This window comes from Synchiropus splendidus, chromosome 15 (assembly GCF_027744825.2).
Source record: "Synchiropus splendidus isolate RoL2022-P1 chromosome 15, RoL_Sspl_1.0, whole genome shotgun sequence".
In the NCBI taxonomy this organism is placed as follows: Eukaryota; Metazoa; Chordata; class Actinopteri; order Syngnathiformes; family Callionymidae; genus Synchiropus; species Synchiropus splendidus.
The window spans coordinates 5,312,583-5,335,974 of NC_071348.1; the positions used below are offsets into that span (position 1 = coordinate 5,312,583).

The window sequence follows — 23,392 nt, forward strand, 5'->3', positions numbered from 1 at the left end:
GTCACTATCTAAAGAATTAAAGAACAACTTACGTGCTCAATACGTGCATTACACAATCCTTGTTTAATGAATAATTCGTTGCGCCCTTTTTAATTTTATTGTTGTAGATTTCGGATTTTATGACCTTATGCTGCTTAGCTTGATGCTCGAGCGTTTTTGCTGCATCCGCCTTTGCTTGTGCGCGTGCGCATAGCATCTGGCCAGCATCTCCATCAACGGCGATGCTACGTCAATTTAAACATGCTTAAGTAACGTCAGGACGCATAAACGACGACGAACCTTTCAAATTAAAACCCCTATTAAGCGAACAGAATCGGTGCCCTACGCTACCACTCGATGTGTTAGAAAACGAAAACAATTGTTTGACTATATATTCGTGTTCTAGTTCAGAAAAAAAGTAGGGGCAAGATTGAAATTCTAATTTTCTCGTGTGGCGGTTTTATTTTGAAATTCAGAGGAATCCACTTCCATCTCCGGAAACTTGACTCTGGCGTTGTGGCCCATCAGTGGATGAACTCGTTGGAGCAGACGCGCAGAACTGCGACTATGTAACACCGGCGAGTTCTCCATTTAATCACACAGCCATTCGGGTGATTCAGATAAAACACAACATTTGTTGGTCCGACTCTTCCTGATATAGAGAAATACAGAGGGCAAGAAAGCGCAGCGTTACGGTAAGAAAAGAACGATTCATTCTCACGCGGCATAAGAAAGATGTGTGGGTGTTTTCGGTTATAGAATAGAGTCAAACGCGACAAATGTGTTTTTTTCATTCTATATTTGAAGCCCACGTTACGATGTGACGGTGTTCCTTCAGGGGACGATGGAGGCCGGGCTGTGCCGCAGAATCCGGAGCCTGAATTAAAACCGCGATGAATATTTATGATCGGTGCTTCGGTACATCGTGTTTCACGCGATTGTGCGAACGGATGAAGAGAGTTTATTCAGAGCATGGAGGGATGGTGGTGGGAGGACATATGGCAGATGCTGCAGTAGGGCTAGATACAGGAGGGAGGGGGAGCTTTGGGAGGTGGGGGTGGAGAGATGGGAGAGGGGGGCATCTTGTGTAGCATCATTAAATCACCCCATGTGAGCCAGTTCTTGACTCACGCAGGCCGATAAATCGGCCCAGATGAGGCAACCTAACAAGAGCAATGGCCAGGTTTGCCAGTGCTTGTGCCACAAGCCATGCAGCCCACCCCACCCTCCCAAAAAATCCGCTGATGCATGCGCTGTGCTGGCTGCATATCCCGGCCTTTGTGCACCACGAGGCTCGGCGCTCAACCTGTAGTGAGACTGGAGCTCTTCTGGAACTTTCACATCCAACAGAAACTGTTAGGTGGATTTGTCATGGAGGCAGACAAATCCTCCTGCGGGACTCAACAGGCCCCAGTCGACCCGGTTTCACCCTCCCAGTGTGAAAGCGGTCTCTGGTGTCACAGCAACGTTAATAAACTGCTCACCGTGATCCTAATGTCTGATAAAGAAGGGCTCAGGGGGAGGCCATAATCTGCTGCCAGTGTCTTCATGTGTTGGAGTTGCATTTCTCTTTCCAGGTCGCAACCATGGAGATCGTCACTCATCTTATTAACGACACCATCGAGTTCTATAAATGGACGCTGACTATCGCAGGTAATTGTGATTTCCATTCTCGCAGGACTGATGTGCCTGATGCAGTTCTATTAAGATGAAAAACCAAAAAAAACCCAAATCCAAGCAAAAGCCGAATCTGATCAACAGCATGAGTGGATTGAGTTTTCTAAGTGTAACCATTAGCACTGCAGTTATAAGCATCATTATAAGCCTCTGACTTGTCTGTACTTTCTGGTCATGGGAAACATTGCTCAGTCAGTTTCATGTCCATGGATGGATCGCACTGAATTCTCATCAGATGGTCCGACTAGCACTGCTTCTTCTTGTTGTGAGGCATCAGTTAGTCAGCTCAGAGTCCTTGTGAGGACCTCAACATGTGTGTTGTTTGGATCATTACGGATGTTTACTTCCTGTTTCAGACAAGCGGGTGGAGAAATGGCCGCTGATGGACAACCCTCTTCCCACGCTGGCCATCAGCACGTCCTACCTGCTGTTCCTCTGGCTCGGGCCCAAATACATGAAGAACCGGGAGCCCTTTCAGCTCCGCAAGACCCTCATCGTCTACAACTTCGGCATGGTCTTCCTCAACTTCTTCATCTTCAAAGAGGTAAGCCAGCGAGCCCTGAGGAACGCGTCCGTTTCTGACATCTTCTGGCTTCGGCAGTTGTTCATGGCAGCGCGGGCCGCGAAGTACAGCTACATCTGTCAGTCGGTGGACTATTCAGATGATCCCAACGAAGTGAGGGTGAGTAAACCCATGCTCTCGCTGCCTGACACACTCACATCTGCCTGTCTTCATTTCCACTTCATGGAAGCGACGGCAGGGGTTAGCAACTTGATCTCATGGAAGCAGGTGTTTGGTTTCACCTTTTGTTCCGTGACGTGGCGGCAGACTGTCCGCACAACTGAGCCGCGGCTCCTTTCCGACAGGTCGCTGGTGCTCTGTGGTGGTACTTCATCTCCAAAGGTATCGAGTACTTGGACACGGTGTTCTTCATCCTGAGGAAGAAGTTCAACCAGGTCACCTTCCTGCATGTGTACCACCACTGCACCATGTTCACGCTGTGGTGGATCGGCATCAAGTGGGTGGCTGGGGGCCAGTGTGAGTACCTCTGCCGCGACATGCCTAAGATGCTAGTTTACCCAGGGAGTATAATAAATCTCTTGTGGTCTCGCAGCCTTCTTTGGGGCCCACATGAACGCAGCCATCCACGTCCTGATGTACCTGTATTATGGCCTGGCCTCCTGCGGCCCGAAGATCCAGAAGTACCTGTGGTGGAAGAAGTACCTGACCATCATTCAGATGGTGAGACCTTCCTCTTCAGTGGGAATCCAGGCCGGTTAAATCCTGACATCCATTTCAGATCCAGTTCCACGTCACCATCGGTCACACGGCCCTGTCCCTCTACGTCAACTGCGACTTCCCCCACTGGATGCACTACTCCCTCATCTGCTATGCCATCACCTTCATCGTGCTCTTCGGCAACTTCTACTACCAGACCTACCGCCGGCAGCAGCCCCGCCGCGACGGCTCCTCCTCCTCCAAAGCGGCGAAGGCCATCTCCAACGGTTCCCTCAACGGACTCAACAAGGCTGCCAACGGCGCTGTGGCGGCCGGAGGCAAGGAGGACAAGCCTCAGGAGAACAGCGGCCGGAGGAAGAGGAAAGGAAGAGCTAAAAGAGATTAGACGGTGAGATTCAGAGTTGAGAGACTTCATTTGAGGAGGTGGATGAGTTGATTTAAGCCATGAGTTCAAGTAGATATTTTCTATGTTCAGAGAGGAGTCGTCAACAGTGTTGCCTGCTGTAACGTCTTCATTTCACAACACGACATATTGGCTTCCTGTTGCATTTTAAAGCCAAATCCATCACGTCTGGAGAACCTTTTCTATTATCTTGAGTTCTTTTTGGTGCTTGTGAGAGACATGACGAAGCTTTTGAGATAACTCCACTCCTTCCCTGTAGAAGACAGAAGCAGCTCCACTCCCAGTCTCCGGCGGATGACTGAGCTCTGCCTGGGCTGAGAGGAGACTTTAGTTTACGTTCCTCTCTTGGACTCAGCAACACGTTATCAGAGTAACTACGTCTCTCCAGGTCTGTTTGTGGCCTGAGCTTGAATGTACGACACATTTGCCGGTGTGGTGTCACAGCGAACAAACAAGCTTCGGTATCAATAGTCCCGCTCTTTTCCAACCTTTTGATGTGATGTGATGTTGAGTTCTTTCATCTCGGTGTAAATATAGAGCCCCATGTCGCTGAAAGTGCTCGTCTGTGTTCTTATTGTGTTGTACATATTACATTGTGATATTTTGTACACATTTGGGAATGTTTGTCGGGACGGCGACACGTCCGCCATGCCTCCTAAAAATGTTTTTTTTAACTATCATGACTTTTAATTTTCATTAAAAATGAATGCTTGTTTGACACGTGTCTTTCGTTGCGTTTTCAATGGTCCAGTGACTCATTTAGCGAATATACTATCGTGGTGTTAACACTAGAGGGCGTCACGATGTCGCCGATGAGTATCACCTCCACAGCAGAATAACAATCTAAATAGTTGGATTAAATGAAACACATTAGCATAACTTAGCATTCAGAGAGCTACGATGTAACCCTGTTTTTAATAAAGTCTACTTTTGTTCAATCCAAGTCCTTTTCACTGCATTCATTTGTTCTTTTTACGTATGTATTTGATGATATTAATTATTTTTATTTTATACCTGCCTAATTTTTCGATTTATCACATGTTCCTCTGGACATCTTGGTCAGGATTTTTTTTTAAATTAATTTATTATTATTTATTTGTAAACTGTACATGTATTGTCCCCCAACATGGCCTTGTCTATACTCTTTTTACTTCTGTCCATTTTATTATAGATATTCAGCACATTTTTTCACATTGTTTTTTACATATATTTTACATTTTCCAAAGACATCTAGTCACTTTTGCATTATTATTATTATTGAAATGATTTATGCACTATATTTTTTGGATTTTGTTTTGGATTAGTCCTTCTTCAAACATTTCTTTATTCTTCCATTTCTGGTCTATGTAACTTTTGGTTCAACAGTCTTTCAGAACGGTGGTAAGTCTTTGTCACTCTGGTTCACAAAAGTCACATTTTCAAACTACACACTGTCAGCAACTGAATCTCGACATCCCGTTCTTCCTGTCTTCAGTCGTGTTCTGTTTCACTCCCTCCACATGAAGCCAGGGCATCACGGTTCATGTCGTTCAGCTTTTGAATCCACCGCCGACTTCAGGCGGTTGCAGACAAAGGTTTCCATGGCAACAGTACACAACAGCTGCTGGACCCCACACACCCACCCTGCATCAGCCCGGACCCTTCCACAGATGCCCTCTCACTCTCTCCCTGCCTCCATGGAGCAGCTTTAAATCCAGACACAGACGAAGTCCAGGAATAAACGTCTCAGATCTCCTGTCCCTCGTGTAATCACTGTCTCTTCACTGGGACAACAATCCGTCTCACAAGCACAGTAACTGGAAAGTGTTTAGTTAAAGTCAACTCTATTACAACTGCCTACATTCATCTGTTTCTTTAGGCCACAAACCTATCCAGCATCTTCCCTTGTTCCAAGACGTGATTCACTCTCCAATCACCAGCGGAGCCTGACAGCCTCTCGGCCTTGGCCTGCTCCGAGTTTGTTCCCCTCTCTAGGTGATAATGATGCTTTGGATACTTTTCCTTCACAATCCGACTGCTGTCTCTGCCATGTGTTTTCCATTATTAGCTGTTTAGAAAGTCTTCTGTCCTGGCGCTGAGACGATGTTTCTACTTTACAAGCTTGGATCGTGAGGGTCGCTGTGGGCTGGTGGAACCAGGACTTGAGGAGAACGGTACAGTGTGTTTGCACTGGCTGAAAAGGAAACTGTTGTTACAGCGATTATCAATGTCACTCAAATCAAATTGCGCTGAAAGGCCATTCTATTGGTCATATTGCACTTCAGAGTAACGTGAGCAACTCATGTAACATGTTCAACTCATGAGGTTGCTCATGTAACGTTTTAAACTCATGAAGTTGCTCATGTAACATGCTCAACTCATGAAGTTGCTCATGTAACATGCTCAACTCATGACGTTGCTCATGTAACGTGTTCAACTTATGACATTGCTCATGTAACACGTTCAACTCATGAAGTTGCTCATGTAACATGTTCAACTCATGACGTTGCTCATGTAACGTGTTCAACTCATGAAGTGGCTCATGTAACATGCTCAACTCATGACGTTGCTCATGTAACGTGTTCAACTTATGACATTGCTCATGTAACACGTTCAACTCATGAAGTTGCTCATGTAACATGTTCAACTCATGACGTTGCTCATGTAACATTTTAAACTGGTGACATTGCTCATGTACCATTTTAAACTCATGACGTTGCTCATGTATTGTGTTAAACTTGTGACGTTGCTCATGTAACGTGTTCAACTCATGATGTTGCTCATGTAACGTGTTCAACTCATGAGGTTGCTCATGTAACGTGTTCAACTTATGACATTGCTCATGTAACATTTTAAACTGGTGACATTGCTCATGTACCATTTTAAACTCATGACGTTGCTCATGTATTGTGTTAAACTTGTGACGTTGCACATGTAACGTTTTCAACTTGTGGCGTTGCTCATTTAATGCATTTTATTAACGTTTCTCATTACACCAACACAAGTTACAGCTGTTGATAATCAAACTGTTTCAAATCTTCATATGTCAAGAGAACCGCTTGCAGGTAAACCATCTATAAATAGAACACGCCGCCATGACTCTGCAGATTTCTCAGACACCTTGACACACTTTTAAAATGAAACCGCTTAAGTGCTGGTGATGTGGACAGGATTCAAAGTCAGAAAATAAACTGCAGATGGGTCGAAAAACAAAAAGTAATTTTGCTTCCAGTCATTTCCTTTGTTTTCTTTCACCCACTGCAGCAGCAGCCCTTTGTCCGGCTCCCTGGGACATCTGTCACTTTAATGAAGGCAAATGAGTGAAGGGAGACTTTGGAGCTGCAAGGGGGGAAGTGTGAGAGGGGAGTCGGACATCTGTCACCCTCACGGATCCCTGGAATGGTGAATACTGAACACAGATCATTGCCCAAAATTCAACATCAATCTGACCGGCGACAGCATCAAATCAGAACGGAGGACGGTGAGCATCTTGTTCAGAGCGCAGCTCCTGCTCCTCCTTCCTCCCAGCGATGATGTAATGTCATGAATATTGGAGCAGGTTGGCTGGTGGTCGGGAAGCATCGGCTCACAACCCCTGCTGCCTTTATTTCCCAGCAGCATCCGACAAACACACAAGGTAAGGAATGATGGAAACTGAATTTGACCTTAATCTGGAGTCAACGCTGAGGAGTTTGTTTTGGGATGACGTGATGGAGAAACTGGAGGAGACATCTTCCTAGCTCATCTTCTCACCGTGAGTCATCCTGAAGTCAGGAAGCATCAGCGGGATTCATCCGAATCAGAGGTGCCATCTGAATAGAGGATGGAGGGTTTAATTGGCCGGTTCCTGCCTCATCACAGCCAATGACATTGTCTTCTCCTTGCACTCGTTCACCTTCCGAACCTGAGGGGGTTTGAGCAGCAGCTGATCTAGATCCTGACCTGTTGTCTGGTTTCTGGGCTGCAGGGAAGGGGATGGATGCTGCCGAGGATGGCTCTCTGACACCATGATGAACCCAGACAATAGCAGCCGGAAGCAGGCTCGGTCCTCCTCCCCGGCCGGACCCAAAGACGCCGGATCCAAAGCGACATCGAAAGGCAGCAACTCGTCCAAACCCATCACGTCAAAGCCTGCAGGAGCCGGGAGAAGCAGCCGAGGACTCTCGCCCGTCTCCGCGGGCAGGGAGCGGCCTGCCGGCGGCGGCGCTCCTGCCGCCAGAGGCGCGGCTGCTGTCCAGACCTCCGGTGCTGAAAGTCCAACTCTGAGCAGGCCTTCGGACCGACCAGCCGACTGTCACACCACCGATGCCTCTTCACCCTCAAGAAACGATCCGAACCGCGTGGTTTCAGATCAACCGTGCGCCTCCAAATCCCCTAAACTGAGAAGCAAGAACCCGCGCGGGGGAGACGCCGCCGCGGCCGGTAAGAAGAGCAGCAAGAGCTCGGTGGGCTGCGGACCAGGCTTCTGGAAGGAGGGATGCTTGCAGTCTGAGCTCATCCAGTTCCACCTGAATAAGAGCCTGGGCAAGAAAGGGGCGAAGATGAAGTCGGCTTCGCCACCTGCTTCGGAACCGGAGCTCTCCCCGGAACCGGAATGTCCTCAGCCTGCGGCCGAACCGGACCCAAGACTTGAGGAGGAGATTGAGAAGCTGGAGGATGAAAACGAGGACTTGAAGGTTGGTTTTAAAGCCGATTTGTACCGGTCCATTTCGGCCCAGTTTCTGTATTATGTTCAAATGAAGTTTAGTTAGTCAGTAAGCGTCAATTTAAAGATCAAAAAGGTGGCATTGTTGAAACAAAGATGAAGAACTTCTGACAGATATGATGTGACTTCATCAGATTGAAATTGAGGAGATGCGCGCTGAGATGGACGAGATGCGGGACACCTTCTATGAGGAGGACGCCTGTCAGCTGCAGGACATGCGGAGAGAGCTGGAGCGAGCCAACAAGAACTGTCGGATCCTCCAGTACCGACTGAAGAAGGCGGAGCGGAAACGGCTGAGGTTTGCTGAGAGTGGACAGGTGGACGAGGAGGTGCTCCGATGCCTGGAGCAGGACCTGAAGGTGAGGAAAAGCGGGACGCGGAAGCTGTTTTACACATTTAAATCTACCTGACTGTCTCATCTCAGGTGGCCAAGGATGTGTCTGTGCGCCTGCACCACGAGCTGGAGAATGTGGAGGAGAAGAGGACCAAGACTGAGGAGGAGAATGAGAAGTTAAGGCAGCAGCTGATAGAGGTGGAGGTCACCAAGCAAGCGCTCCATAATGAGCTGGAGAAGGCCAAAGAGGTGAGCAGATGATCCAAGTCTCTGCATTGTATTGGAAGCAAACTCATTTGAATGTTCACGCAGCTCTCTCTGAAGAGAAAAGGAAATAAAGATGGACAGAAGGTGGAGAGGAAGACGCCTCAGACCCCGATCGAGGTGACTTCGTGCTTGTCGACTGTGATTTGCGTTTAAGATGAGTCAGATCACTTTTTGAATCCAACAGGAGGAGAATGAGGATCTGAAGTGTCAGCTGGCCTTCATTAAAGAAGAGGCTCTTCTGATGAGGAAAAAGATGGCCAAGATTGATAAAGAGAAGGACCGACTGGAGCAGGAGCTGCAGAAGTACCGCTCGTTCTACGGAGACGTGGACAGCCCGCTGCCTAAAGGGGAAGCTGGAGGTCCCCCCACCACCCGTGAGTCGGAGCTGAAGCTCCGCTTGAGACTGGTGGAGGAGGAGGCCAACATCCTGGGCCGGAAGATCGTGGAGCTGGAGGTGGAGAACCGAGGGCTGAAGGCCGAGCTGGATGACATGAGGGAGGACAGGTGAGCGCAGCAGAGCGCCGGGAGATCTGACTCCTTTTTTTAAAAGCTAAACTCTTGACTCTTCCAGCATGGCAGCTGCCGGAGTGGATGGCTCGGGCAGCGGGGGTCAGCAGTGCAGGGAGCAGGGCGAGGCGCTCTCCGAGCTGAGGCAGCAGCTCCAGCTGGTGGAGGATGAGGCCGAACTGCTCCGCAGGAATTTAGCTGATGTGGAGGAAGAGAACAAGAAGGTAAATATATTCAAGAGAACAGATGGTCCTGTGGCCTGGGCCCCACATTTACTGTCCCACTGAGGCCACTCTAAAGACAGGAATCAGTACTACTGAAGTATTTTGGTCAATCCATTGTAAGCAGGAGATATGACATATAATTTTTAGGACACAGTTTTTTTCTATGCTTCAATTTAGTAAGATGTAGGGATGACCTTTAAACATTCCTCCTCTACTGATAAGCTGATCTGTATTCTAGGTATCTGTGAGTGAAGGCATGTGTGTCCAAGCTCCAAGATACATTATTAAATAACACCTCAAATTCATGTTTTAGAAGCAATTTAAACTGCACATGAAATAGGTTAACCTCATGTAAAAATGCATCCTGGAAAACATGTCCAGGCTGTCGCTTGTTGATGATGTCACAGAATGCAGTCCACTAAGATTTATTCAACACTGGAGTTACCGTTTGCACCTTCCTGTACTGTGCTGAACACGGTGCTACTCAAAGGAGACCAGTAGGGTTGTTGAGTCCAGTTTGAGAAAGGGTGAATGACCAAAGTTCTGGCACTGCTGGGCCCATGTAAGCGGCCATTTTGCATGTTTTGCTAGGTGCAAAGCTGCTAGTAGCATGTGAATGATGATGAAGGTTAGTAGGTCTGTGAAGTGTATTTTTGTTTATATCTAGTATTTGTCGGTGTTGGGACTTCACTACTCATAGCTTCATGTTGGCCGCACAATACATATCCAGTGTGTGTCCTGAGATGTTCTAAACAAAGTCTTGTGTCTTACTCAGGTGACAAATGAGCTCAACAAACTCAAGTACAAGGCTGGATCCCATGAGGCTGGATCCCGACACGGCGGAGGTTGGTGCTGTGTTGACAGTGTTTTAGCATCACCAGTTCTAATGTCTGCGCTGGTCCAGGCTCAACAGACCCGGCTAAGTTCGAGGCTCTCCAGGAGGAACTCAAAGCTGCCCGACTTCAGATCAACGAGCTGAGCGGGAAGGTGATGCAGCTCCAGTACGAGAACCGAGTGCTGCTGTCCAACATGCAGCGCTACGACCTGGCCTCGCACCTGGGCATCAGGGCCAGCCCTCGAGACAGCGACGCGGAAAGTGACGGCGGCCGAGACGATGACATCCCGACAGCTTCAGCCCCCTCTCCTCGCCTGCTCCCACCCCACCGCAAGCGCGAAGGCCCCATCGGCGGCGAGAGCGACTCGGACGAAGTGAGGAACATCCGCTGCCTCACCCCGACTCGCTCGCTGTACTCGCCCATCGACAGCCGTTTTTTAGCCCGAAGCCTTAAGGACCGGCAGCAGATGATGGACATCCGTATGGAGGCGGAGAGACTGGGTCGGACCATCGACAGGCTCATCGCTGACACCAGCACCATCATCGCCGAGGCTCGGGTCTACGTCACTAATGGAGAGATGTTTGCCAGGCTGGACGAGGATGAAGAGGGCGGCAGGTATTTCACGCAGTGGCCAGATCATCTGCACTGTAGACAGATTCTCCCGAAAAAAGAGCAGTCAAAATGTAGAAGTTCTTCAATGGAAAGAGAATGACTTCTCTTCCTGAGGTTTTGGAACTGTTGTGAAAACCTCTCCATGTCATGATCACAGTTGTCTTCTCCTCCACACAGGATCCGAGAGCATGAGCTGTTGTACCGCATCAACGCTCAGATGAAGGCCTTCAGGAAGGAGCTGCAGAGCTTCATCGACCGGCTGGATGTCCCCAAGCAGGAGGAGAAACGGGAAGAGGAACCGTTATCCGTAAGCTCCTCCAAGCCCCACCTCAATCCGCATTGTCATTGAACTCAAGCCTGATCTCCTCTCCCCTCCAGATGTTCCAGCCCATCATCCTTCTCATCCTCATTCTTGTTTTGTTCTCCTCGCTCTCGTACACCACCGTTTTCAAATTGGTTTTTCTGTTCACCTTGTTTTTCGTTCTGTAAGCCACCGTCCCCACTTCCATCTTCTCTATTGTTTTGACATTTTCATTTTTATTATTTTTCCTGTGTTTGCAAAGCCCCATAAGGTCACTCAAGGTACAGGACGTTTTTATTTTTCACGCACGCTTCCCATCCAGAGGGAGGAGTTCAGCTTTGACGGACATCTGGAAGCAACTAAAAATTTTAGGTGAGTGCTTTTATGAAGATTTGGAAGAAGCGTGGTTTTGGAAGTCCAGGTTTGAAAAATGTGCTGATGCTGTTGGACCTTCAGACCTCCAGGATGTGGGTGGGAGGTACTGCTGTGTTGCGGGGAAGTTAAACGTCACGTATTAGCACCAGCTGTTGAGGAAGAGGAGGAGGAGGAGGGAGGTTTGATTCCTGTGAATGAATGTGTCAGTCCTTCTGGAGGCCATTTTTACGACATTCCACGCTTCGCTCCTTCAGCTACAGCAGGAGGTGAGTCTGCCTCCGAGTTTCCACGCATACATAAGGCGTTTGTTTCATTCGCGTTGACGAGAAATCTGCCCCTCCTTCGGGTGCTCGATTGTACAGGAGATAGGAAGAGGTTTATGAAGGTGAGCGCATGCTGGATTCATTGTGTTGCCATGGATACCGGTCGTTAAACCCCGAGCGACATTTACTCGTGGCCGCGTGGGGTAAAAATACCCGAGGCTCTTGCATCAGTGGTATTTTTGGGACCCGGAGTGGGTACTGGGTCTCCGCGCGTGCGAGTTCCACACAGTCGGGAGGATGAGGGGTCCGGCTGTGGTCCCCCCTGCTCAGGTGCTGCTGCGGGGACGGGTCCACCAACCACGCGTGCTTGTAAAACCCCGGTAATTCCGTGAAGATTCGCCATGTGGAGCGCGTTTATGAACGGCGGCGGGGGCGGTGCGGGCGGCGGCTACGTCTCGGCGCCCGGGTGGGAGTTCGTCCCCTGCACCAGGATGGAGAAGTCGGAGAGAGCGAGGGGCAAGAACCCGCTGAGGAGGGTCTCATCCCCGCCCACCGTCTTCAGCCACAGCTACGAGCAGGGCTTCGGAGCAGCGGCGGAGGGAGACGGTGGAGAAAACCTGGGGCTCCTCAAGGGACAAATGTGGCCCGCTTCTGAACCGCAGCAGCAGCACAACCGGCTGAAGAAGAAGCTGGAGGACTTGAAGAGGAGACATGTGCAGGACAAGGAGGAGTGGACGAAGGAGAAAGAGTCTTTGTTGAGAGAAGTGGCGGACATACAAGTAAATGGCGGTCATTTGCTTTACAGTCGGAATTCAAAAGTACATTTGGAGTACTTCTGTACCACGATGTATTGACGCGTTTATGGAAACGTAAGGTCTCACGAGTGAGAGCCTTGCCAACGAATTATATACCTGCTAATGCGAGTTCACAGTTGGTCGTAGTCGCTTTTGCGTCGGTTGGATGAGAAAAGCGACAAATTTGGCTGTTTATTATACTTATTCTAAAACGTAAAATCAAGAAATACAAACTATGTTATACAAAAAAAAAATGTGACAAAAACATGGATACAAATATTAAACAAAAAAATAAGATAAAAATATTAAAATCCTAAAAAAACGAAATATGTGTACGGAAAGCTATTGATTTTTTATTTCAATCTGTTTCTGAGCAAGGAATTTATCAAGTGAACTTTCTGGTAGTTGAAATAGTGAGTTTAAGTTTAAAACAAGGGCACAATTATTGACACATTTATTTGAACTAAGGCTTAAAATACCAGGTTGTAGTTGTGGCACTTGTGAAAAACCTAAAACAGTATGTGAATGTGTGTGGGAGTCATTAGAAATGTATGAACTTGGTTGGTGTAACAGTGGAACAGTGTTTCCCGACTAATCCACAGATCACAGCATTAAAGTTCAATTTGCTGCTGTTCCCATGCAGGGAGGGGAAAACAGGAGGATCCTTCTGGACTTGAAGACAGTTTTGGAGGAGGTGCAGTTGGAGCTGAAGAGAGAAGAGGAGAAGAGGAGCGAGCTCCAGCTGCAGTACGCCAGAGACAGATGTGCCTGGGAGCAGGAGAAGGCTGAGCTCAAATGCAGGATTGTGCAGGTAACGCATGCTGCATGTGTGTGACCGACCTGTGCTTTGCTGTGAACGTTTGCCACCCACATGTCAGAGTGATAAGTCACCCTGGAATCCATCCAAGTTCGCCGAGACAAAAGATTCACACCGAGGAGAGGGGCTCCGGCTCGCTGGCTCAGTGGGAAACATGACTTCTGTTATAGCTGATGCAATGTTGAGTTTCCATTATTGAGCTGCTACTGTGAAGTGCTTCAGGAACGGCTTTCAGATGTAAAGTTTTCATTCCGGCGCTGCGTCGTGTCAGGCAGGACGGATCACCGGAGAGGCCGGCCGATCTGGATTTACTCTCGCTAAAGGGCTAGCAGTGGCTTTATCCCATCAAACTGAGCATTGGAAAAAAGAGAGAAGAAGAAGAAAGAAAGGAAAGAGGAGGGAGGACGGTGGTCTGGAGAGGTGGTGATGACTGGCATGGTGTCAGGCGCCACTGGTCACTGTGCCTGGGACTGAATGGAGTGTGTCTGAGTGGTGGCACAGTGGGTCAGCAGTGGCAGGCTGAATGGAGTGTAGCCCCCTTGACGTAACCACAGCAGCAGGGACTGATGTCCTGAGACCTGACTGGCTAACAGAACTGCGCCGTGGTGCCCCTAGATTTTGACCAATGTAATGTGACTCACAAGATCTGATCAGCACCTTGAAAAATAGCGGAGGAAAAATCGGGGCTCATCTAGGTATTCGGCCTGAAAGTTGGGCACCCCCTCTTGGCGACTACTGAAAATCCCCAGAGTCTGAAACCATCCAGTTGCTCACCAGTTAAGATGGAAGATCACAAAACAGTTTGTGTGCTGAGATGAAAACAGCATTTCATTAATGCAGTATCTAATGTTACCATCTGACCCAATTTTCAACAATGCGACGCTCATGTGATTTCCATCAGACGCACCCGTCTGATTGGTCTCGCCTGGACTGGTCCACACTGCTCATGTTGTGATCTGAACAACCTCTCTCTGAAGAGCTGATGGATGATTCATGAACGACACTCAGCTCGTAGAACAACACTTTTAGCATCTAAACCCATCCACATACTGAGGCGACGTCTATCGGAGTAGGTCGCCACCATTCTGTGCTTTAGACTGAGACTGGAAGGCCATGGAGTGAAGGGTCGGTGGTAGGAGGATAATTCAAATGTGGCTGTAAAGATCACCTCTGACTTCTGAACTTTGAGCTACTGAGGAGGAGAATGATGTCATAACGTCTGTGAAAAATGTGTCAAAAGACCAGATAACAAAGTAGATTTTAACACACCCCAAGCCAAAATGGCATCTTCTGCATGAAATGGTAGGAGAGTTTTCTTCATGTCACCACATTTTTAACTTGAATGACCAAATTTGAGGCAGATAGACGGTTGTTTATGTGAGGTTTTGACTGTCATGGAAGAGGATCAAAGCTCGGTCCTCTACCGACGGACCCTGACGCGCCTCTTGTGCTGCAGGTCTTCCCCACCGTGTCGCCTGGATTGATGGTTTTGTGATCGCACCTGAAACACGTATTTCAGTCTTGATAGAACCTATTCGCTGATTTCTCCCTTCTGTTGTAATAAAGTATCAGAAGCAGGTGAATTTGAGGTGAAAATAACCTTTATATTTACTTCCCATGTTACCAACAGGCAGAGAGCGTCTTTACGTGCCACTGATTTACACAAGCTCCTGGCAGCGAGGAGACATCTCATTCTGTCGCAGTACCAACTCCCCCCGTCTCCCCCTGTCTCCCCCCACCACCACCACCACGCCACCTCCCCAAGAATGTGACATTGGACAAGGCTGTGTTTCCGCTATTAATAGTGGGTCACCGTGGTGACACAGTTACCTTTATATACCCTCCACCGTCCAGACGCTGAGCTGCTGTGGTGGGAGTTCTCCGGTCACATGGTCGCTGTTATTATGTTATTATTAAAGTCAACATGTAACAACATTTCCGATATAATGCACCTGTGAAGTGGCGACCGTAGGTTCTGTGTCTCTGAAGGTTTGACTGGGCCATTGAGCTGTTGAGAGCGACGAGTGATGTGGAAAACATGGTTGTGTATGTTTTTATTCATTGCAAAAACATATTTTTTTATTCATTGCAGTTTGATTGAATATTGCGGTCAACCTTTTGAATCCTCCTTCATCTGCACTCCGAGGGTCACAGACTGGTCGTGACTGGCAGAGTCTTCTCTGATATTGCGCAGAGCCGCAATCATGCGACTGGCGTTGTGGCATGGTTTTATTGCCGCTGCAAGAGTCGGGAAGAGCTTGTGTTTTGAGCACCGTGATTCCTCCGCCTGAGGCCGCAGCAGAAATAGAAGCTTGTAAGGAGGCTCGGCTCCAACACCGAAATGACACAGTGACATGTTGCATTCTTTCGCGCTCCGCACTGACATGGAAGACGTTTTTAACCCCGGCTGACCACACTTTAACAGTCAACAATGTTTAGGCTCCGCCCTGTCCACCACAAGGCTATGGACGTGGGTTTGAACGGAGCCGAAGTTGCATTCCCTTCCTGACTTTAGTTAAAGTCATTCGTGTCCACCAAGCTCCAGTTCAGAAATGTCACATAAACATCAGCATGTAAAGCCAATCTTCAGTTTCATTCCCTGAAAAAAGATGAAGCAGAGCAGTGGTTTGAGGTGGTGAAAAGTATTTTTAATTTTTGAAGAAAGCTATTATGGTAAACAAAAAGCTAATATAACAAAAATATATAAAATCAGATATAAATATAAAAAAATAAGTCGAAAAATAAATCCAAAACTATTACATACATAGAGAGATAATTTGACATAATAAACATAAAATAAATGGCAATAAAATCTAACCATAAATAAATTGGCAAGATAAGAAAATTGTACGATAAAATATTAAAAACAATAAAAATTAAATAAAATAAAAACTGAGTGTGATAGAGATGTATTTACTCAATCCATGTTTAGAACATGAGAAGAAGAGGAAATGGTATGAATATTCCAAGTGATAAAAGACAAACCGACAGAGAATTTGTCTAATATTTGCATGATCACTTTGGTGTCTGAAAGTCGGCAGCAAGCTGAACGACAGCGTTTAGTGTTGTAGAGGATTCAGAGTTTACAAGTGCACACTCCTGTCACATGACCAGCGCGAGCGCAGGAATTACAGCCACAAGTAAGGTCTTTAAGGACGTCTATTTGAGGAATGTTCTCGCACCAACATTTGGCCTACATAACATCAAGCCACCCAGTCTGCCCTGCATCCCACTTTCTCGTCCCTATCCTGTTTTCATGCAGAACTTGACCCCTGAAATCCTGTGTGCGAGCCTCACAGGATATTTTCATCCATCAATCACGTCTTTTGTCTGCCTCCTCTGAACCCACTCGCACTCGTCCCTGCGCTGCTTTATTCCCCCACATCCTCCACCTTCTCTTCCTGCCACTCCTTCCTCCTCTTAATTCCATCCAATGCTGTTTCTCATCCAACAATGTGCAGTGATCACCGCTGACTGCTCTCCTCCCTCTCCCTCGCCTCAGCTGGAGGCTAGAGAGGCCAGCGGGTCGGTCGGTGGAGGTCCTGGCTTTGTGGCCGCTCAGAGAGCTCGAGTGCAGAACGGCGAGACTTCAAGAGAGGAGCAGCGGAGGACTCGGAGAGACTCGGCTGGCATGGACCTGCGCTGCCGACCGGAGCATGACAGGGACTGGTCGAGGGAGAAGGCCGAGCTGCTGGAGAAGTTTGACGTGGAGAGGCGGGAGTGGGAGAGCCAGCTGAAGGACATGCAGAGGAAAATTGAAGAGGTGGGTTTTGAAGAAGTTTGTTTGAGAGGTTGTCCTCACAGTGCTTTGTAGGGTTCAGTTTGGAGTTCTGTCGATCCCTGAGCCTCACCAACCAGCCCAGAAACAAAGAGCACTTTCTGAATACAAGTACAAAATATTTTTTTACAAATATTTTTTTCCATTTTATCCAAAAATACATAATACAGTATGTATTATGTATTAGTATGTATGGCATTTATTTCAAAATATAGTTTATTTTTTGCTAGTTTATTTTGATAGACAAGAAATCACAAAAAAGGATCAAATTGATTCCCAAAATAATTAATTTGGATGTGTTATAGAGTTAAATTAGTAATGAATATATATATATTTTTAATTCTCAGGTAGCCGTCAGAAACATTTCCATATGATCTGACCTCATGAAGGCCACAGTTTGGGGGCTGCATTGGGCCCGCGGGCCTTACTTTGTACATGCTAACTACCTCAAGCAGCTGCTGGTTGACCATGGAGTATAACAGCTTTAGAACCTGTGAATCACTGAGCCCAGGTCTTCCATCAGTTCAACACCATAAAATAATAATGGGCTCCACTTGGTAAACAACGGTGATCTTCCTTCCTGTACTTCCTGTTGATGGCCATTGATGTCCGAAACAATATCCACGGCAGCTGTGCGTGCGTGGACGGGAGGAGCAGACAGGAAATGAATGAGGGCCAGCACAGAGGCATTAAAGGAGCAGTCGATAAACATGGTGAGATGTGGGGCATGACTGAAGGTCAGACCCGGACTGGGTTTAGTGGTATTCTGCTGAATGGATCTCTTAAAATCTTGAACGATGAAAGTGTATTTCCTCCACTTCACCTCAAGTAAATCAGAAAAACATGCTCCTCGACTGATGGAAGCTCCCCTCATCTGCTCACTCCACAGACCTTAGTTAGTTAGAAGACACTTCTTTTGCTTGTTTAGCTGTTTGAAGACTCTGTCTTCTTAGTTGTACTGTGAGGTTCGGGCCAAGCGTGAAGGAATCCGGCGAGGCGGTGGGAGGCAAGAGGAGGAGGACGTGCATCTCCTCAGTGTTCGATCCACAAGCACCGGAGAGTCCAGTCTGCTGACCGACAACTCAAGATCTGAGCCCGACAGCTGCGGCAGCCCGTCAGGAGACCACCAGTATGGGCCTTTACCTGTCGGCGCCATGAGAGAGAGCAACTGCTACCAAGCAGACGACTTCATTGAAATGAGAAGTCAAGGTCACAGAACACACGACCTGCCTCTGGAAAATGTTAGCGGCCTGCCCGGGGGGAGTGTGTGGAACACCTCTGAAGAAAGTCCTCTGTTGACGGAGCAGAGTTACAGGAGCATGAGGAAGAAGAACACCACGGCTCTCAATGCTGTGAGTCGCTCACCTGCCAGCTCCAGTCCCAGCACAATATAGTCAACGCTTCTTCATTTCTGCGTCGCAGGCGCTGAAGGAAATCGCTCGGGTCAGTGAGGAGCTGTGCAGCTATCAGGAGGAGATCAGGAAGAAGAGTGGAGACAAGAGGTACCGAAAATAATAGACTGCTTTTTTTTAACAGCAGAAGCCGATCATAGTCCCAGAATTCCCTGTTATTCATGTCTGGATTCATGTCCATCCTAAACCTGCACTGAAGAATATGTAAGTGTTGATGCAGCTGCTATTAAAGCAACAAGTGGTGAAATCTGACCGATGAAACGTGCGACCCACGGGCCACATATGTCCCTCGAGCTCCATGTATTCGACCCAATAAAAACGACTCACATTGAAGTGTTTCTGACAGCTGACTAGATTATTAATCCTCAAACTTCTTGTTTTAAGACTTCAAATCCTTGTTTTTCCTACTTTTCTTTTGCTCTTTTTAACAGTATTTTTAACAGTACTTGTCCGTCAAAATAAATTGAGAGAAAACAGAAAATTAAAAATATATGTATTTTATTATATTTATATGCTTTGCCCATGTATATTTTGATATTACAAATACACAAATTACAATTTTAGCTCATTTTCGTGACATAATGATGTAATTACACTTAATATTTAATACACTTTCTCTTTTTTATTAATTAAACTATTCCCATCATACTAAAGCACTTTTTCCCCTTGGGAAGTCTAATTTCCCAGCCCTGGGCTGAACCAATGCATTTCCATTGACCGATCCTGTTGTCGGTTTCAGGAGTCCACCTGAAACCCTGCACCTCCAGAGGGAGAAGGAGCTGCTGCTGGGCGGATCTGAAACAAGGCTGGAGCTGGAAGAAACTTCCTACGACCTCAGTCAGATTTACAGCGACCTGCAGGCGTTGGGACGGGAAAGCTGGTTCGCTCTTTCCCCAGAGAACACCTTCGAGGCAAACAGGGCTCCGCGGAGACTGTGGAGGACCAATTCCTCTGATCCTGACGTCCACAGAGAGAGAGAGACGAGCCCCGCGGCGCTCGCCGACATCGACACGGCCCCACCCGTCCCTCCTCGCTCCTCCTCCTGGAATCTGAGCCCCACACATCCGGAGCCGGAGCTGCACATCCCAGAGTCCCCCCTGACCTCGGTGAGAAAGTGCCACAGCCCCTGTGTGCTAGTGGACCGGAAGTGCAGCAGCCCCTCCATCGTCCGGAAGTTCGAGGCCATGCTGCAGGAAAACGAAGGAAAGGTTTTCATTGACGGCGTGGTGGCGACATGCCCCGCCCCCTCTAACTCTAACTGCACTCAGAGCTGCTGTCACAACCGCTGGTCCTGTGATGGCGGGAAGTTGAGTAGCAGCAAGCTGTCTTCCTGCAGCACCGTGCAGAAGAGCTTCTCTGAGGTGAACATCCTGAGCGCTGGCACAGACTTCTCAGATTCACGCTGCTCACCGTCCCCAGGGCTACAACAGCCTGACACCAAGCTTTTGTCCGCTTTGGAGTTATCACCTGCCAGCCCCGAGCTCCAGGGCTGCAGGAGAAACCTAACGCTGGAACAGAAAACGGCAGAGTTCAACAGAACGTTGTTCCAGGCAGAGATGGGTCGCGGGGTTCAGGAGAAAGATGGATGTCCTGCGCAGCGCCAGCAGAGCCTTTCAGAAGCTGAGAGTACATTTCAGCCACATTGTCTTGATGTCGCCTCCAGTGCCACCTCGGACTCTGTTCAGAAGTGTGAGTTCAGGCTGAGCCAGGGCAGATGTGATCCAGAGGTGGAAGAGTTCAGGATTATGCAAGAGTTCCTCTCGGACTTCCCGGCTGAAGACTCAGTGGATGAGCTGGGTGAGGGCAGCCAGAAACGCTCCACGGCTTCTGGACCCAGTGCGGAGGTCAAACACAGCCTTGGAACATCTGAGCCCGACTTCTCCAAAAACACCCTGCCAATCCAAAATTTGGAGGATATCAATCCCAAGATGGAATTCCGGTACGGAGCAAGGGCTCAGTCCGAACCGGAGGTGCAGCCAAAAGCAGTGCAGGAACCGTGCAGAGCGGGACGTAGGATGATGAATGACCATCCCTGGAAGCCCTTGACTCTGGCGGCGTACCCTCGCCCAGAGGGGTCGCGCTCTAACTACGGCGCCGTGGAGAAAATCCTGAAGAACTACGAGAGCGCGGCGCAGGCTCAACAGAACCTAAGTCCGAAGCAGAGGGAGCACTTCACCGACCTGAACATCCTGGAGATGCAACCGCTGCAGCTGCCTTCAACCCTGAAACACCTCTACCTGGACGAGAAGGACCTGGCAGTGCAGGTGGGTTGAGTGGCCGCACTTCTCTGCTTGTCTCTCGACTTTTTCTGTGTCGGGAAGTTTGGCTGGCGCAGCTCTGGTGGGAATGTTGTTTATTTCTGGTACGTGCCAAGAGACCAGAGCGGCCATTAAAATCTGGGCCAGTCCGCTGCTAACAGAATGAAACAGCTTGGCAGCTCCCTTTTGACTCCTGAGGCCGGCTTCACAAATCTGAACGGCCCGAGCTGGAGTCGCTAAATCACCTCTGCTGGAATGATAACAATGGCGATTGAGTTGCTCCACCGTTGTTAGAAGCATCAGGACAAATTCCAGATGAAATGCTTCTCCCGGCCTGGAAACTATTTCTTTCTTTTTGAAATGTACGTGTTGTTTTCCCCAGGGCCCAGGCGACTACAGATGGAACACGTGACAAAATGTAAAGTATCAGAGTGGCTGAGCTTTTATGTCGATGGATGTATATGACTGCGTTTAACGCCACTTCTCGTGTCTCTCCAGGAGAAGGAAGACGCTGGCTCCTCCTCTGCTAAGCTCTTCTCCAGACCCGTGCGTCCAGCCAATCGACGGCTCCCGTCCAGATGGGCCAACCGCTCGCCGTCTCCGTCCTGCTCTCCCTGCGACGCTCCGCTGTCCTTCCACGTTGAAAAATACACCTCTTCTTTTTCCTGCTCTCAAGCCTTCCACATAGAGACAATGATTATTTGACACCCCGCTCACAAGGGAACGTTCACACTTCCATGTCACTGAAGTGCTTTAGCTGTGAGCCCTTCCACTCACTGTCAGAATGTACGTGACGCCTGACCGTGGCGGGACCAGGACCTGAAGCTGTGCTGACTAACCTGCCTCACGGGAGAATGAAAATCTCTTCCTGACATCAATGTATCATCCATAAGCGAGAACCAAAACTTTGGGTTCTGATGCGCTCAGGTCGGTATTCTAGCCTTGACTTAACTCAATACTGTAGTTGCAGCGATACACATATCCCAAACCTCGTCTTAAGTACTGCGATGAGCGTCTCCTCAGTGTGCTGCCTTGGATATCTAACCCAACTGTACCTTGCTGTTACCATGACGACAACATTCTGCTTTCTTAACGCATCAACGTGACTTCCTTTTCTACCTTTTTACCAAAGGTTTTCTTTAGAGGGATTTTGTGGTTTGGAATTGTTTTTTGTTTTTTGTTTTTTGGTTCCGACATTTTTCGTCAGCCGACTGAATGTGTACGAGATAACAATGAAGAAAATGATGAGACATTTTGCTACTTTTCCTAAATATGACTGGTCACAAGAGGGAAGGGTTCTCAAGTCGAACAATGTCACAGACCATCAAGCTTTTCTGTTCTTTTTGTGTAATAAACCTAATGATTAGTAAAGAGTCCTGTGCTTGTTTTCATCATCTACGGTATGTAACTGTCGCTAACATGTTGACTCCTGGAAATTTACGGTCTACAGTCTAATTTCATGGTTTATATTATTATATTATTTTTATTATTGTTATTATATTATGTGGAGCATGTTTGTCCACCACAAGGCCCGGGGGCCAGATCGGGACGGCCTAGTTGTTATATGTGGCCAGCGGGAGCTAAGAGTTTGAAATTCAGCTGAACACCCAGAGGGCACACACTGAGCTCATGAGTCGAGCCCACTAAATCACAGATAACAATCCCCCAATTGATCCATCTATCCTGGCCTATGGTCATCGGCCTACCAGGCAGGCTTCACTGCCACACAACACCAGGTAGCTTCTGGGTTTTACAGTGACTTTTGATGTGTAAAGACCACTGTTCAAGCTGTTTCAACAGGCTGTCCTGAAAAAAACCAAACCACTTTTGCAGATGCAGGGGAATTCCACAAGAGATAAGAAAACAAAAGGTGCTTTGAGAATTCAAGAGTCTGTTGCAGAGACTGATCAATACTGGAAAAGTACTAAGCAGTGAGGTAAAAGTAACCGCAGCTTAGTTCTGTTCTCACAAATGAAATTGAAATGCTGCGATGAGTTCCCGCCAGTGTTTGTGTTTAAGCAACGGTAGAATCAAAACAGAAGCGCTTATGTAACGGTGTCAGCATCTGGAAACCTCCGGACTGAGTTACAGGCCAGGAATCCACCGGTCCAAGCTACGCTCTGGCTGAGTGAGCCGCCACGGCCCAGAATCAAGAGCGAATGACAATATTTATATTTATATCGGGGAGCGGGTAGGATTTCTGGCACCGACGCATCGCCACACCTGTTTTCTCATTCATCCTGCAGGGCCAGGTTTCAGAGTGAGAGGGCTGGAGTCCTTCCTCTGCAGAGTCTGTTTTGTGTTTACACCACTGAATGAGAGACACATTTGAATCCATGAAGGAGACTTAGTGTTTCACAGTTGTGTTGCTACCACAGACGGGCAGAATTTAGCGACCATTTTGGAAGTTTTGGAGCGAAGCCTTGCAGCAGGTATGGAGGAATGCCTACATGCTGTGCTGTCATGATGGACGGCTCTTCTGCTGCCATCATGGAGCTCAGCAGTAACTTAAAAGGAGAGATCAGTGTCGCCTGAGATGTCACTGCAAAATGTAGAAAGGAGCCAGTCAGTCTCAGAACTGCGGTGCCCCATTTGGGAACATTCATTTTCTCTTAGTCTGTCAAAGCAAAC

The 23,392-nt window shown here is 48.1% G+C and overlaps 2 protein-coding genes across 7 annotated transcripts; both read left to right on the forward strand.

The window, feature by feature from the left end:
* Positions 1–481: 481 nt before the first annotated feature.
* On the forward strand, positions 482–4,176 carry elovl4a (ELOVL fatty acid elongase 4a). Its single transcript, XM_053843612.1, has 7 exons — positions 482–674; positions 1,557–1,632; positions 2,013–2,200; positions 2,258–2,338; positions 2,524–2,695; positions 2,772–2,899; positions 2,958–4,176. Exons 2-7 carry the CDS (start codon positions 1,566–1,568, stop codon positions 3,279–3,281), a joined length of 960 nt encoding a protein of 319 aa, XP_053699587.1. The 5' UTR covers positions 482–674; positions 1,557–1,565; the 3' UTR covers positions 3,282–4,176.
* Positions 4,177–6,649: 2,473 nt separating this feature from the next.
* LOC128746534 (protein SOGA3-like) lies at positions 6,650–22,122 on the forward strand. Of its 6 annotated transcripts, XM_053843646.1 has the most exons (12): positions 6,650–6,915; positions 7,246–7,954; positions 8,118–8,342; positions 8,408–8,566; positions 8,630–8,701; positions 8,769–9,088; positions 9,156–9,315; positions 10,091–10,160; positions 10,220–10,766; positions 10,941–11,070; positions 11,142–11,436; positions 13,140–13,284. In XM_053843646.1, exons 2-11 carry the CDS (start codon positions 7,286–7,288, stop codon positions 11,250–11,252), a joined length of 2,463 nt encoding a protein of 820 aa, XP_053699621.1. In that variant the 5' UTR covers positions 6,650–6,915; positions 7,246–7,285; the 3' UTR covers positions 11,253–11,436; positions 13,140–13,284. The 6 variants fall into 6 exon arrangements, with proteins under 6 accessions (XP_053699621.1, XP_053699620.1, XP_053699618.1 ...); XM_053843642.1 differs by lacking the exons at positions 6,650–6,915; positions 7,246–7,954; positions 8,118–8,342; ... (6 more) ...; positions 10,941–11,070; positions 11,142–11,436 and adding exons at positions 11,727–12,481; positions 16,816–17,076; positions 18,045–18,443; ... (2 more) ...; positions 21,144–21,179; positions 21,260–21,406 and having other exon boundaries at positions 13,140–13,307; XM_053843645.1 differs by lacking the exons at positions 6,650–6,915; positions 7,246–7,954; positions 8,118–8,342; ... (5 more) ...; positions 10,220–10,766; positions 10,941–11,070 and adding exons at positions 16,775–17,076; positions 18,045–18,443; positions 18,514–18,593; positions 19,243–20,767; positions 21,260–22,122 and having other exon boundaries at positions 11,267–11,436; positions 13,140–13,307.
* The last annotated feature ends 1,270 nt before the right edge of the window (positions 22,123–23,392 follow it).

Bases quoted from the DNA above. Each gene is read 5' to 3' on its own strand.
- elovl4a (XM_053843612.1), top strand. From the start codon at position 1,566: ATGGAGATCGTCACTCATCTTATTAACGACACCATCGAGTTCTATAAA. The intron at 2,201-2,257 runs GTAAGCCAGCGA...TGGCTTCGGCAG, and splicing joins ACTTCTTCATCTTCAAAGAG to TTGTTCATGGCAGCGCGGGC. The intron at 2,339-2,523 runs GTGAGTAAACCC...CCTTTCCGACAG, and splicing joins ATGATCCCAACGAAGTGAGG to GTCGCTGGTGCTCTGTGGTG.
- LOC128746534 (XM_053843641.1), top strand. From the start codon at position 12,104: ATGTGGAGCGCGTTTATGAACGGCGGCGGGGGCGGTGCGGGCGGCGGC. The intron at 12,482-13,139 runs GTAAATGGCGGT...GTTCCCATGCAG, and splicing joins GAGAAGTGGCGGACATACAA to GGAGGGGAAAACAGGAGGAT. The intron at 18,594-19,242 runs GTACCGAAAATA...TGTCGGTTTCAG, and splicing joins AAGAAGAGTGGAGACAAGAG to GAGTCCACCTGAAACCCTGC.